The sequence below is a fragment of the Anopheles coustani genome, chromosome 2 (assembly GCF_943734705.1).
Source record: "Anopheles coustani chromosome 2, idAnoCousDA_361_x.2, whole genome shotgun sequence".
Taxonomy (NCBI): Eukaryota; Metazoa; Arthropoda; class Insecta; order Diptera; family Culicidae; genus Anopheles; species Anopheles coustani.
Genome location: NC_071289.1, coordinates 31,801,653 through 31,815,356, shown reverse-complemented (window position 1 = coordinate 31,815,356; position 13,704 = coordinate 31,801,653). Strand labels below are relative to the sequence as shown.

Here is a 13,704-nt window from a genome sequence, read left to right as displayed (position 1 = left end):
CCAAACTGTACAATTAAAAATAAAACTACCGCTAAAGAGGTTATAGTGTAAAAAAATAGATTAATTAAGAAATGAAAAGTATACGTAATTACACTCATAATCTTCGTTCCATTCCATACACTTTTCATTTTTTTTAAGGGGAAGGATGTAATATACTTTAAGTAATAAATCATAATAGAATTTATTTTTAAATTATAGAAAATATAAAACGATCAAAACTATATGAAATTATTTATAGCTAGATATTAATTATGGCAAAGGATCAGGTGTATAGATTAAAGGTGTAAGATTAATAGTTTCGTTAAGATAAGGATAGAAGTTAAATTGAACTAGGCAGTCTAGATAAGATAGAACGATAATATATTAGAAAGAGACAGATAGTTGTTTCCCCGTAAATAATAAATTATCCATCTATTTCGATTCAAATAATATATTAATTAAATAGGAGACACTCTCAACAGATAGGTAATTTAAATTAGGTTAGTTTAAGATATGATTTAGGTAGGATAGTACTATTAGTAAACATTAAAAGTAAAAGATAGGATCAAATTGCGCAGCATACTCAAGCGGTCACCTTGCGCGCAATTACGCGGTGCTACCAGGCTTTTGTTCAAATTAATATAAAAACGCGCTACGAACGATGTAAAAATTCATTCGCAATAAAGTTATCGGTGAAGCTCGAACAAGCTTCGAAGTGTAAAATAAAGTGTTTCTCCTATCCGAGATAAATCATATTACACCGATAAATTTCTGGATGTCACACAGTACTGAAAGTTCCCCGTAGTATACCGATAAATCGAAATCATTGGCTTCATTCTTATCGTGGCCTTTTGTGTTTTGAACAACACTAAGCGTAGCATTTTCACACGTTGAATCATGTTTCAAACAATTGATTTTGTGTTTATGATCGGACGAAATTGATAGTATTGGCTTGGTAGCGCAGATATTGTTCTTAAGACAGCATCGGTACGTTACGGCCCCAGACGTTATATACGAGTAATTGTAAGATAGTGTAAGGTATAAGTGTGCGTAATGATAAGATTAGATTGTACTTAGTCGATAAGCACCCCAAAAAATATAGTTCAGTTGATTCTCGAAGCTCGAACGAGCAAGGACCATCTCATAACTGGCGCAGCCGATAACCGTTCCATCTGGAACCCTGCATAACGTCATCCTATCCCGGATTATTCCATCCCTGAGAGCATATCAGAGGACTTGCGGAGGAAGCAGCAGATCCAGAAGAAACGCCCCGACCATCGGGTTACAAAACGACACCAAACAGCGAAAGCAACTTAATACTCAGAACGCCCAGAGCACGCGCTGCAGCACCAAAAGAAGCAGAGCAAATATTCTAGCCGTGAGTAAAGTGCGTTTAGTGGAAATAATGGAACCAAACTATACTCAGGAAGAGTTGCTGGAACACATTCGGCAACACACTAACACGCAAAACGAACTCGTCAGGGAAATGAATAGCCTGAAAGCGAGGTCAAGCGAGTCTATTATAAATTTTAGAACGCCGGACAGCATCCGCTATCTACCCACTTACGAAGGTAAAAAACACGAAACCCGCGCGTGGATCGAGGACGTAGAGAGTGAGCTCCAACTCTTTGACGAGTATAAGAATAGTGCAATTTACGACCAAATAGTTAGGGCAGTGAAAAGCAAAATAACCGGGGAAGCTAGAGAAGCAATAATTGCCGCCGGGAATGTTAGCACGTGGCCCGAGATAAAGGAAGTATTGCAAAACTTCTTTGACGATAAAAGGGATTTAGCTTCCCATTTGCAAACCCTTTTCTACGAAAAGCAGGGAAATAAGACCTTGCTAGAATATTATGATAACTTAAAAAGTGTTTCATCTAAAATAAGGGCAATCACCACAGTGACCGAAGAATATAAAAAATCTATTGAAGGGGTCCATCATTTGATTGGAGTTATCACACTCACACGCTTCATCGATGGCCTTGAGGGATCGTTATCCTCGTACGTTAGGTGTAGCAAACCGAAAAATATAGACGAAGCGTATTCAATATCCGCAGAATATACTAACGCTGCATACCGAAAAAAGTTAGAACGCATACCGATACAGGATCGAAAACAAAAGCCGGATACATACGAGCTACCGTCAACGTCGTACGGATCGCGTAAGATAGGACAAAGTCCAAAGCCTTTATCTGGAAAGTACGAGCCCCTACAGATTACGGCTAGTGATGCCTCAATGAGAACCGTGAATTCTAAAATGCAGATAAATAATAACGATGTAGAACAATTTGCAAACACAAACGATACTGAACTGGATGAGCTAAATTTTCGCATGGATCAGAAAAAAAAGGAAGAACTTTGATAAACAATAATTTTATTCCCTATTTAGAAATATTCACAACTAAGGGAGTCCTTAAATTTTTGATTGATACAGGCGCCAACAAAAATTATATATCAACTGCTCACGTGAATCTACAGAACTGCAAAACTGAAAAAGATATATTCGTGACAAACGCCAAAGGCAAACACACCATTACAAAGTCAGCATCTTTCGACGTATTCAATATAAATAAGAAGATTAAATTCTATATTTTCGATTTTCATAATTTTTTTGACGGCCTAATAGGGTATGAAACTTTACGAGACATACACGCTTCACTGGATATAAGCAAAAACACTCTCAAAATAGGAAGGAAAATATTGCATCTCGAGAAAAAGCACCTCTCACAAGAGACATGCACTCTTAACGCCCAAGAAAGTCAACTTATTCCAATACTGACAGAAACGGAAGGCGACTTCATTGTAAACGATGAAATAAATCTTAAGGAATTGCCAATCCTTCCCGGCATTTATAACAGTAAGGAAGGTAGAGCTATAGTAGCAGTTAGAAACAATTCTAACGATAACATAGAGATTATCTACAAACCGGGAAAGGAAAACGTAGTAGCGGATGCTCTATCTCGAATTAAACCCAATGAAATCGATACGAGTAAATCCGCTACTAACGAATTTAACGTTAACGAGAGCGATATAATGACAGTTCACTCGGCAGATACGAGCGATGATCATTATATGCGCACAAGCGAAAGGCCAGTAAATTCGTTTAAAACCCAAATTATTCTCAAAATAGGTGCAACAAATTCGGAACAATATGAAGAAATTTTTCCCACATATCATAGATTCACGATTTGCAGATCGAATTATAGAGAATCCGATCTGGTAAATATTATTAAAGAAAAGGCCAATGCAAAAGGGATTAGCTGTATCCATTGTCCACTATCTTTGGTTCAATTGATACACGAAACATATTGCAAACACTTTTCCCAAAATAACGCTTTCAAAATGGTTTACTCTCCCCGTTTGCTCACCGACATAGCAATGGCTTGCAAGCAAGACAATATCATAAAAATGGTACACGAGAGAGCCCACAGAGGAATAATAGAAAACGTCGCTCAAATCCTCGGAACATATTTTTTCCCCAATATGGAAAAAAAAGTTAGAATTTTTATAAATAACTGCATAATATGCAAGCGATGTAAATATGACCGAAAACCGCCTTAACTAACAATTAATCACCTAAGGCAGGGATGTCAAACATACGGCCCGCGGGCCACATGCGGCCCGCAAGCACATCGGATCCGGCCCGCGACCCCTTTGAAACAATACATCGAAAGTTTGGATCTTTGAGTATTGGCTATTGTTTGAATAGCAAAATGTTTTTTGTTGAATTGAATAAATTGCAAGAGAACTGAACGAACGTCAATTTCAACAATTTCTATAAGAAAGTGATATACAACTTTGATTCACATCACGCTTAATTGTTAGCCCAAAGTAGCCATTTTTTGTTGAATTGAATAAATTGCAAGAGAACTGAACGAACGTCAATTTCAACAATTTCTATAAGAAAGTGATATACAACTTTGATTCACATCACGCCGATATATTGCGGTTGACAAGAGCAAATATTTCACACAGATTTTCGAGACAAGCGAATAAATAGTGTTCATACAAAACAAACGTCATGCACTACAAGAGCATTCTATATAAAATAACAGATGTAGAACAACAAGTTAGCTGTAGTAATAATGCACATTTACTTTTTTTAAATCTTTACCAAAATGCACAATACTGTTAAAAAAAATTTATCTTTTACTGAAAATTGTAAATTTTATAAGAAGTAATATAATATTTAAAAAATTTGAAGGTGTTAAACACGATTGACTTTTTGCATCAAAACACACTGACAAGAACATATTTTCATCAATCCAATCAATTTTACGGTTTGGCCCGCGAACCTATTTTGGGGCAATATGTGGCCCGCGAGGTCAAACGAGTTTGACACCACTGACCTAAGGTAAAGTCGAACGAGGACGCTCGAAAGCAACAGGGGAAGCGTTACGGCCCCGGACGTTATATACGAGTAGTTGTAAGATAGTGTAAGGTATAAGTGTGCGTAATGATAAGATTAGATTGTACTTAGTCGATAAGCATCCCAAAAAATATAGTTCAGTTGATTCTCGAAGCTCGAACGAGCAAGGACCATCTCATAACTGGTATATGCCGACATCCTGATCATCAAAGTTGCTAAACCACACAACCGCACCATCGACATGAAGGTGGCTTGCTTTAGTTTCCAACTGAAAGCTTAATTAAACAAAAATAATTACCATTCCGTGAACGCTTGAACTGTTGTTTTCGAACCTTTGTATAATTATTTCCGTCCTTCGAGAAGGTCCACTCTGCTTCTTGATTCTCAAGCATACCAGCTCTGCAGTGCAATTTAATATGACTCGCGAAAGGGACAACTGAGCTGCCCTCTATGTGAATTGCGTTTTCGACCTGACATTGCACTGCAAAGAAGTGTCAATAAATAAATAATTCAACAACATACTTAGAGTATCGGCAAAATCCCAAATGAAGCCCCCTACTCGCCGCATTGCACAATGGGGAACTTGTATGGAACAAGGAAACATTACTAGTTTTAACGAGAATCGGTGGACATTTTGGGATTGGATTTTTTGGATTTTTTGGGAGTTATTCGATTTTTTATCATATTTTAGCACCTGAAGGTATGCAATGTACAGCACACACGGTTTTGTAACAAAAATATCTGTGATTTGCATATGCATGATCACCTATATTTTGGTAAAATTTTATAGAATAACAAATTACTCATGTGTATAACAGAACATAAACATCAAATCAATCAAATGAATTCAATTTCCTTCGTCATTTAAGCTCATTTCAATATGATATGCTTGATTAAATAAATGGTCAATTAACATATTTTCAATTTCATTCTCCGTTATGGTAAAAAAGTCTGTGACGACAGCAAGGATGAAGCTGAACTTGATTGTTACAATATTTCATTGTTTCATTTCATTCAACATTGCTACTTTCGTTAGCGAATTCAATTTATATGGGTCTATTAAACCTATTGTTTGCGTAGCACAGTTAAACCAGTTCTATTTACTATTACTTTCAACAATATAAGAAAAAGCGAAGAAAGTGCTGTTATGAAAACTACACTGTCGTTTTTTTTTGCGCTATTGACAGATAGCTATTGATAGAACTAATGACAGCTGGCTATCAAAAATGATAGCCATGGCAGTCAACGTGTTAATTAATCAACCGTTAATATTATGCATACACGGAATAAATAATTAAAGTAGAACAGTTTTGCATCTTTAAACATTATAAGGTTTATGTGCGTTAAATTAAAACACTTGATCAATCACTTTTATTAATCAACCGTTGCAAGATCAATTGTTTGATTAACACGTTCCGTACCGCGTCACCCAAATATGGGTGACATCAGTTCTAGTTCTAAAAAGTTTTTGACCCATAAATAAATGAAAATGCAACATAAAAATTATAGTAATATTTAATATAAATTTTTGGGAAGCTAAAGTTTTGCTTGGCTTTCGAAAACAATCGGTTTAACAAATATTATATAAATAACAAATTGTAATTGGAAAAATTGTACTAAAAATTGTGCTAAAACGCTTGGTACGCAACGTGTTAACACGTTGACTGCCAAGCGTTTTTAGAACATTTTTGTAGTACAAAATATTTCAATAAAATCTGTTTATAACATTTACTAAACCAACTATTGATGATGATGATGAGTCCCACCGCTTACCCCTACATAGGTTTGAGAGGGACGAAAGTATCTTGCGATATTGAATATAAATCATCAAACGAGAGGGGGCATTGGGGCATTACTCTCCAGAACAATCGCATCCATCTCTGCTCCATTCATACAACGGTCGCCATCAATTGCACAAAGAGGTACATCTTAGATTTCCCAACTAGCAAAAGGGGACCACTTTCCGGAGTAGGGCAGGTATTTTCGCACAGATTTGGTTAACACCGCCAGCTATCAATGGTTGATAGTGTGGTGAAACCCAGCAGTACTACTTAAGGGACCTGATCTTGTTCCTTGCATACAACGGTCCCGAGCAATCACCTCGAAAGGTAAATCGCCGAGAACCCCAAGGTTAACGAGGCACCACCTTCCGGAGTGTAAAAGGGTATTTCTGCTCTGTTTGTAGTTCACACCGCCAATTACCATTGGTTGATAATGTGGTGCCACTATCAAAAACAGAAAGGGACCCAACTACAGCGAGATGTGTAGATACTACTAGTTCTTTTCATACAGCCATGTCCACCAATTGTCCTCATTTACGCGCGCGTGTCTCAAAACTATGTAGACTCATTCATTCTATTAAGTTAAATTAAATAAAAAAAATAAAAAGTCCCTGTTCATTTTTTTACTCATCATCACCTTAGTCAAAGACCGTGTTGACAAATGCAATACTACGGGGCTCAAAAACTACAACATTTACTAAATACATTACAAGCACAGCGTCAGACCACCTGCTTCACGTATACGGCGCATAGGCGTTTGAACTCCCTTAGATTTCGCGCTTGTTTAATCTCTCTCGGCATCCTGTTGTACCATTGTACTCCTTTAAAAAACAACGAATTTCGGGCGTTTCCAGACAGATAGCTGGGAAGTCTCGGCTCACCGGCACTACGAGTGTTATACCGATGCACGTCAGACCCAACCACTATCCTTTCCCCCAAATACGTTGGTACCAGGCCTTTCAAAATTTTGTACACAAAGACTACAGTTTGGAACACTATCCGCTGTTTGACCGACATCCATTGTAAGACGTCGAGCATAACAACCGAAGGAGTATACCAGCCGCAACACAAAATCATTCGCATGACTCTGTTTTGCAACCTCTGCAGTCTCTGTAACTGTGTTTGATTGCCGAGAAATAAAATTGATGCACAGAAATCAAAGTGTGGTGCTATTAACGATTTGTAGAGCTGAACTTTTCCGAAAAAATTCAGATTGTTGCCCAATCTACTAATCACACCACACTTTTTTGCCACTTTGGAAGTGACATTGTCAATATGAGGCCCAAAAGACAGTTTTTCGTCTAATATAACTCCCAGATATTTTATCTGGGAGACTCTGTCGATTGGTTCCTGATTGATGACAATAGCTGATTGGTCAGTAATTTGTCTCGAAGACAATACCATGAATTTGGTCTTCTTGATGTTTAAGGCCAATTTCTTGTATTTTAACCAACCATCTAAGGCATCTAAATCGACATTCAAAAGCTCCTTGGTCTGTTTTAAATCTTTCCGCGAGACAAACAAGACTGTATCGTCCGCAAAAAGATTGATTTCACATGACTGTAAAACCTTTTTCATGTCGTTTATATACATAATAAACAACACTGGACCAAGAACACTTCCTTGTGGAACCCCAAGGGTGTTTTCGATAGGGTTTGAACAACAGTTCATGAAAATTGTTCGTTGCGTTCTTCCACTGAGATAAGATGCGAACCATTCGAACTCAACTCCATCGATACCGAACCTTTTGATTGTTTCCAATAACAAAGGTCGCGATATCGTTTCAAACGCCCGTTTCAAATCGCGCAAACGTTCCTGGCCTTTGAAGGCTAAACAAAAACTTTGCTTCCCAAAGAATTGATATAAAATATTACTATAATTTTCATGTTGCATTTTCATTTATTTATGGGTCAAAAACTTTTTAGAACTGAGTTTTGCTGTCACCCACTGTCGCTCAGGCACACAAGCGATGCGCGAAAAAGGTAGGCGGGGCTCAGCCATCGATAAGAGATAAGCGAAACAGAACCAATACGACTCGCAACACACTTAGATTCGTAGTAGCCAGTAGCTTAGTAGTTAACGGCGGCATCCACTACACGGCCGGCGCTGGATCAATTCCAGTCGCGGCGCGGCATTATATTTTTTACACATAAGCAGATAAGCAAGAAGTATCCGCGCAAGGATTATTTTAGTAGACCAGGATATAAGACATCGCTAGAGGAGCATGTCCTGTGTTGTGAACTACCCAAAATGAAATAAAGGATCATTAGTAGCTAAGTAGAAGAAATTGCGTCGGTTTTATTACTATTATGCGCTAGCTTCCCGCTCCACAAAGAACCTCACCCGTGGTAACTGTTTCTGGACACCAGGTTGCATCCAGGCGAAGACGCTTTAACTTCCCACTTTGCCAACCATCGCGTCGGATTTTATTCGAAGCTCCCCGCGAACTGAGTTCCCCTTCCTGTTGCATAGGCCCCCGCAAGCCTGGGGAAACTAGCTGGAAGGCAGCCACTGCAAGGTGCGAACTCGGTTCAAGGCGTCCTCCGGAGAAGAGTCCGGGGGGATACTGGCTAAGTGGTTAGCTACTGTTGTCGTTCGTTCCCGGAGCACCTCAGGACCGGCATCCTTCGCGGCCGTTTCGGTGCGGCGACGAACCAGAACGACACCCACTTTTGGGTGACATGGCAGTCAACGTGTTATGTAATATCGATCCATTTAGCTCTAACCGTTTTTTTCGAAGTCGAGACACATCAATTTAAATCTAACGTAATGTGCTAAAAGCATGTGTGTGTTACTCATTGCATACATTTCAGCGCTCGATCTTATAGCAGGTGTAGCCACGATCGAAAAAAAGGCGGCCTGGGCCTCATTTACTCTTTTACCATTTATGTTTATGTTTATGTTTATTGTGGGGGACAGTCCGGCCATCCTGTGGCTAAGACATATCTAATAAATAGTTTTTACAAAATAGTTTATACAAAAAAGTTTTTACAAAATAGGTCTATTAACTAACACTGAGGCGTTACCGACAGGACGTTACGTTGAAGCACTACTATGCCTGAGTCGTGCGCGGAATGACGCGAGGGGCAAGTTGAAGTCGAACAGGTCGCCTGCTTCGTTGACCGCGGCACACATGGCATTCATTGGCTCGTTTTGTCCAGCCTGCGTACGGGCATAGCTAGTGGCTAACAGTGCTCGGGGACGAAGAGAGCGTGAAGGCGCGTGGAAATTTACAGCCTCAAGGAGTACGGCGGCATCAATAGACCCATTTAAAAGTTTAAAAACAAATATCCGCTGGGCGTTAGCTCTCCTATTGGCGAGTGGCTCCAACCCGAGCAGCAGGCAGCGCGTGGCATACGGGGGTAACGAATCCCGATCGGCCCAAGGTAGCATTCCAACTGCAACTCGCGTCATTTTCCGCTGGATGGCTTCCAGGCGGTTTATCCACACCTGCGCGGTCGGTCGCCAAACAACTGCGCCGTATTCTAGTATTGACCGCACTAGTGCACAGAATAACGTCTTAGTGCAGACCGGATCCCGGAGCTCCTTAGTTATTCTCAATACTAAATTGAGCATCTGTTTGCCCCTTTCAATAATGCTATTATATTGCGCAATGAAGTCCAGGCGACGGTCAAGCAGTACCCCAAGATCACGGATGACTTGGACTCGTTCTAGTGGGATATTGCCGATGGAGTAAGGGAAGCTTATTGGATTGCGTGCTCTTGTGAAGGTGATTGCCTGGCATTTGCAGATGCTCAACGATAGGCCGTTATTGATACACCAGCTATTGATGCTATCAACGTGCTGCTGTAGCTGATCACAATCGCTTGTAGATTTGATGTTGTCCGCATACATCAAGTGCCTACATACCGGAATCGCTGCGGTCACATCATTAATAAAGAGCAAAAAGAGTAGCGGACCGAGATTACTGCCCTGTGGCAGGCCAGATGTACTAGTCACTGTGCGAGGGGTTTGTGCTTCTACCTTTATGTTATACTTCCGCTCAGAGATGTAGGATTGCAGCCATCTTATCGCTAGTGGTGAAATACCCAGTACAGTGAGTTTGGCGAGGAGGAAATCATGCTGAACGCTGTCGAAGGCCGCTTTTATGTCGGTGTAGATCGCGTCTACCTGGTAGCCCTTATCCAGTTGCTTTTTCGCAAAACTAACAAATTCAACCAAGTTAGTTATGGTGGACCGGTTCGGCACAAACCCATGTTGGTATGGGCTTATGTAGCTCATCGCAGCGGATAGTAGAGGGCCATGAATTATACGTTCGAACACTTTCGAGCATGCGCACAATGAGGTGATTCCGCGGTAATTTTCAGCCTGCGCACGGTTCCCCTTCTTGTATGTTGGTATCATCCAAGATGTTTTCCAAATGCTTGGGAATTGGCCAGATCTTAACGACGCGTTGAAGATACTAGCAAGGATTGGAGCAAGCTCAAAGCGGCAGCGATGGAGAACAAACGCTGGGATACCATCTGGTCCCGGGTTGGTAGAAGGCTTGATGCTCGCGAGACCCGAGAGTACCATAGACTCCGTGATGTCCGGCAATTGAAAGTCAAAAGCATCACGTGGAACGTCGAACGTTAGTGGCGAAGGAGTGTGTAGAGTTTGCGGCACAAAGCTGTCCTCAAAGCGTGTGGCAAAGAGTTCCGCAATGTCAGCAGGCGTAGAGGCCGAGTAGTTTTTATAAGTTATTAAACGCGGGAGTGTCTGGTTCTTGCGATTACTATTGACGTAACCCCAAAAGGATTTAGGGCGCGAAGTAAGTTGTTTGCGCACACCTACGAGATAGCCCTGGTAGCGGATGTGGTTGTAGGAGCGGAAAATACCCGTCACGGAACTGAGGTATCTTCTTGTTGAAGGGTTGTTATGGCGGCGATGGATTCTGGCGGCGGCAAATTTTTTGGTCTTCAATTTGGCTAGTGTAGAATCAGCCCTAGGGGGGCTACGTTTGCGCTGTGAAACAGGAACACACGATGCGAAAGCTCCATTCATGAACCCGGTGAATAAATCGACTGCTTGATCAAGTGAATCACTCGAAGAACAGCTGAAACGCTCACCAAATGCTCGAATCCGAGTCTGGAGTGCTGGGATGTTCGTTCTGGCAAAATTCAGGCGATGCGGATGGATGTCGGAGGATCGTTTCTCGGGTGCACGAACGGTGATTTTCCATTCAAGTGGTGGATGGTACGGGTCGGTTCGCATCAACTGGTTATCGGCGTTTTTTATCCTTGAGCATGCATGGGCAGCCGTTGCGTTAGCGAAAACTAAATCGAGCTGCCTATCATAATTGTTTTTCACGCCACTAATTTGGAAAAGTCCATTGTTTGATGCAGCATCCATAAACATGAACCCATTGGTAGCACTAGAATATGGTTCGTAATATTCGAAGGCGGTAAACCAAGCATAATCCGCGTCGAAGGCCGCACGTGGCTGGGCCCAGGTTACCAAGGGTTGATTAAAATCGCCCAGTACGAGAAGTAAGTCGTTCGCGTCCAGGCGATTAGTGACTTCAGCGATGCTTTCGTGTACCGAAGAGATAACCGATGCATTTTGCGACAGTATAGGCGGTAAGTAAATAGCACCGATAAAGATAGTGGGTTTAGTCGAGGTCAGTTTTACCCAAACTTGCTCAATAGTAGTGGTGCTGGTCATGATTTCGACGGGGCCCAGCGTAGCCCGGCAGGCGATTAAAACACCACCACCACGAGTGTATGCGCTGTTGTTGATGTTTCTGTCCAGCCGATAGATCATGTACTTATCATCGCTGAATAGGCTCGAGGGAATGCTAGCTGTCCGTCATGGTGCCCAAAGTGCGGGTCGGCGCATGCGTGGGCCGGTGTGGATTCATGAACGTCGGTCGGCGCATGAGCGATTGGATTTACTCAGTGAACGTCCGGTCTTACAGATACTTCTTTTTATGGGTGTGTGCGTGGTTCACTGCAGTGAACGCGCGAGCAGTCTTATCGATTATTCTGTTTAAAGATGTGTGCGGGTTGTGCGCTCCCGCGTCTGCCAGAAAATGTTCACCGCAACGAATTCACCGCTGTGAGCCCGTGTACAGATACCCAATACATCCAAAGATCGAGCGATTTTGATGAATTTGAGGGTAAATCATGAATTTTTCTATTCATTTGGCTGGCTGGGCCATGGGCTACTATCAAGCCAAGTCTCGGTGAACACAATAATATCATACTCGTCCTCCGAGAGGGATAACGACAACTCGGTTATTTTTGTGCGTAGACCCCGAACGTTCTGGTAGTAAACATTAAGTGGAGTCCGTGCGATGGGACTACGGGCGAGGCGGTGCGACGGGACTACAGGTGAGGCATGCGGTACACTTACAGATGCAGGACAATGTGTGTGAGTGCTAGTGCGCTATTCAGGGACGGAGTCGATTGCGGATGAATCTTTGCCAGTCTCAATCCTCGCATGGTCCGCTCGGGTTCTCTTCTTCGGAGCTGCCAAACTTTCCGGTGGGGTCCGCATCTGGTTCCTCCGAGAAGCACCACTCGTGGAGGCAACAGCGGGAACAGTGGAGTCGTTGGTAGTGCAAATAGGCGGTGAAGAGACCCCATTTGGTGACAAAATAGTGGGAACGAGGTGCGTGAAAGGACAAGCTGAACGCGAACCTGTATCCGGTGCAGCAGGTAAGTTACAAGTAACTGTGTGTGCCGGTGCCGTAATGGTGTCTTCGAGCGAGACCGGTGCTACCGGGGGATAGCGTTCCCTGAAGACAAACTCTCTAAAGGCGAGTGCAGTTGGCCAGGAAGCAGGCGACAACGCGGCATCTCGTTTTGTGGCAGGGACCGCGACTTTGAATGAAATGATGCGCAGCTTGCTCGCGTCGAGGTCCTGCTTGACGAGCTTTCGCACCGATATTTCCTCCCTTTTCAAGGACAGCCGTGTCGAAACCATAGTGGTAACGTGGTCCTCGGTAACGGTAGTTGCAAAGCGGGATAGGAATAGCCAAATGCGAGGTGTGCTAACAGGAATCAATGACGGATCATCGCTAGAGGTGTGCGTATCAAAACCGTTTTGCAGCAGTGGTTGTGACTCAGCCGGAGTGCGTGATATGTTGAGTGAAGTGCCCAGGTGAGAAGGCTCGGGGGGATGCTGAGCAGATCGTGTAGCCGAATGAGTGGTGAGGAGAGGCCGTGTTTGTTTACTCGTGAGTTGAGAGAGGATATCCTCTCTCAAGGAAGAGATGGCGGCCAACAGGGTGGTCTCGACGCCATTCAACGCTTTTCGAAGCAGCGCGTCCAATTCGGCAATCAGCCCAACTTTGCCGCTACCTCGCACTTCGAAGCACTCCCTGCACATCCAAAGGAGGCCGCATCCCGCATCCAACTCCTCCAGGCCACCACAGGACACACCGGTGCATTCCCTGTGGAACGACAATCCACAGTATCCACCGCAAACCACTGAGGACTCCTCGATGCACTCGCTGCAGCCATAGCACGACGACATGGTCAAATAGTATCGGGTAACGGGCCGAAACAGGAACAGAGAAGAAATAACGAAGCTTTCTTTTCTTTCAGGGAAACGGAACTCGGAAATCGCGAT

The 13,704-nt window shown here is 42.5% G+C and overlaps 1 protein-coding gene across 1 annotated transcript; it reads left to right on the top strand.

Annotated features, from left to right (window-relative positions):
- The first annotated feature begins 1,384 nt into the window (after positions 1-1,384).
- On the top strand, positions 1,385-2,341 carry LOC131264212 (uncharacterized). The gene has a single exon (XM_058266501.1). It carries the CDS (start codon positions 1,385-1,387, stop codon positions 2,339-2,341), a length of 957 nt encoding a protein of 318 aa, XP_058122484.1.
- The last annotated feature ends 11,363 nt before the right edge of the window (positions 2,342-13,704 follow it).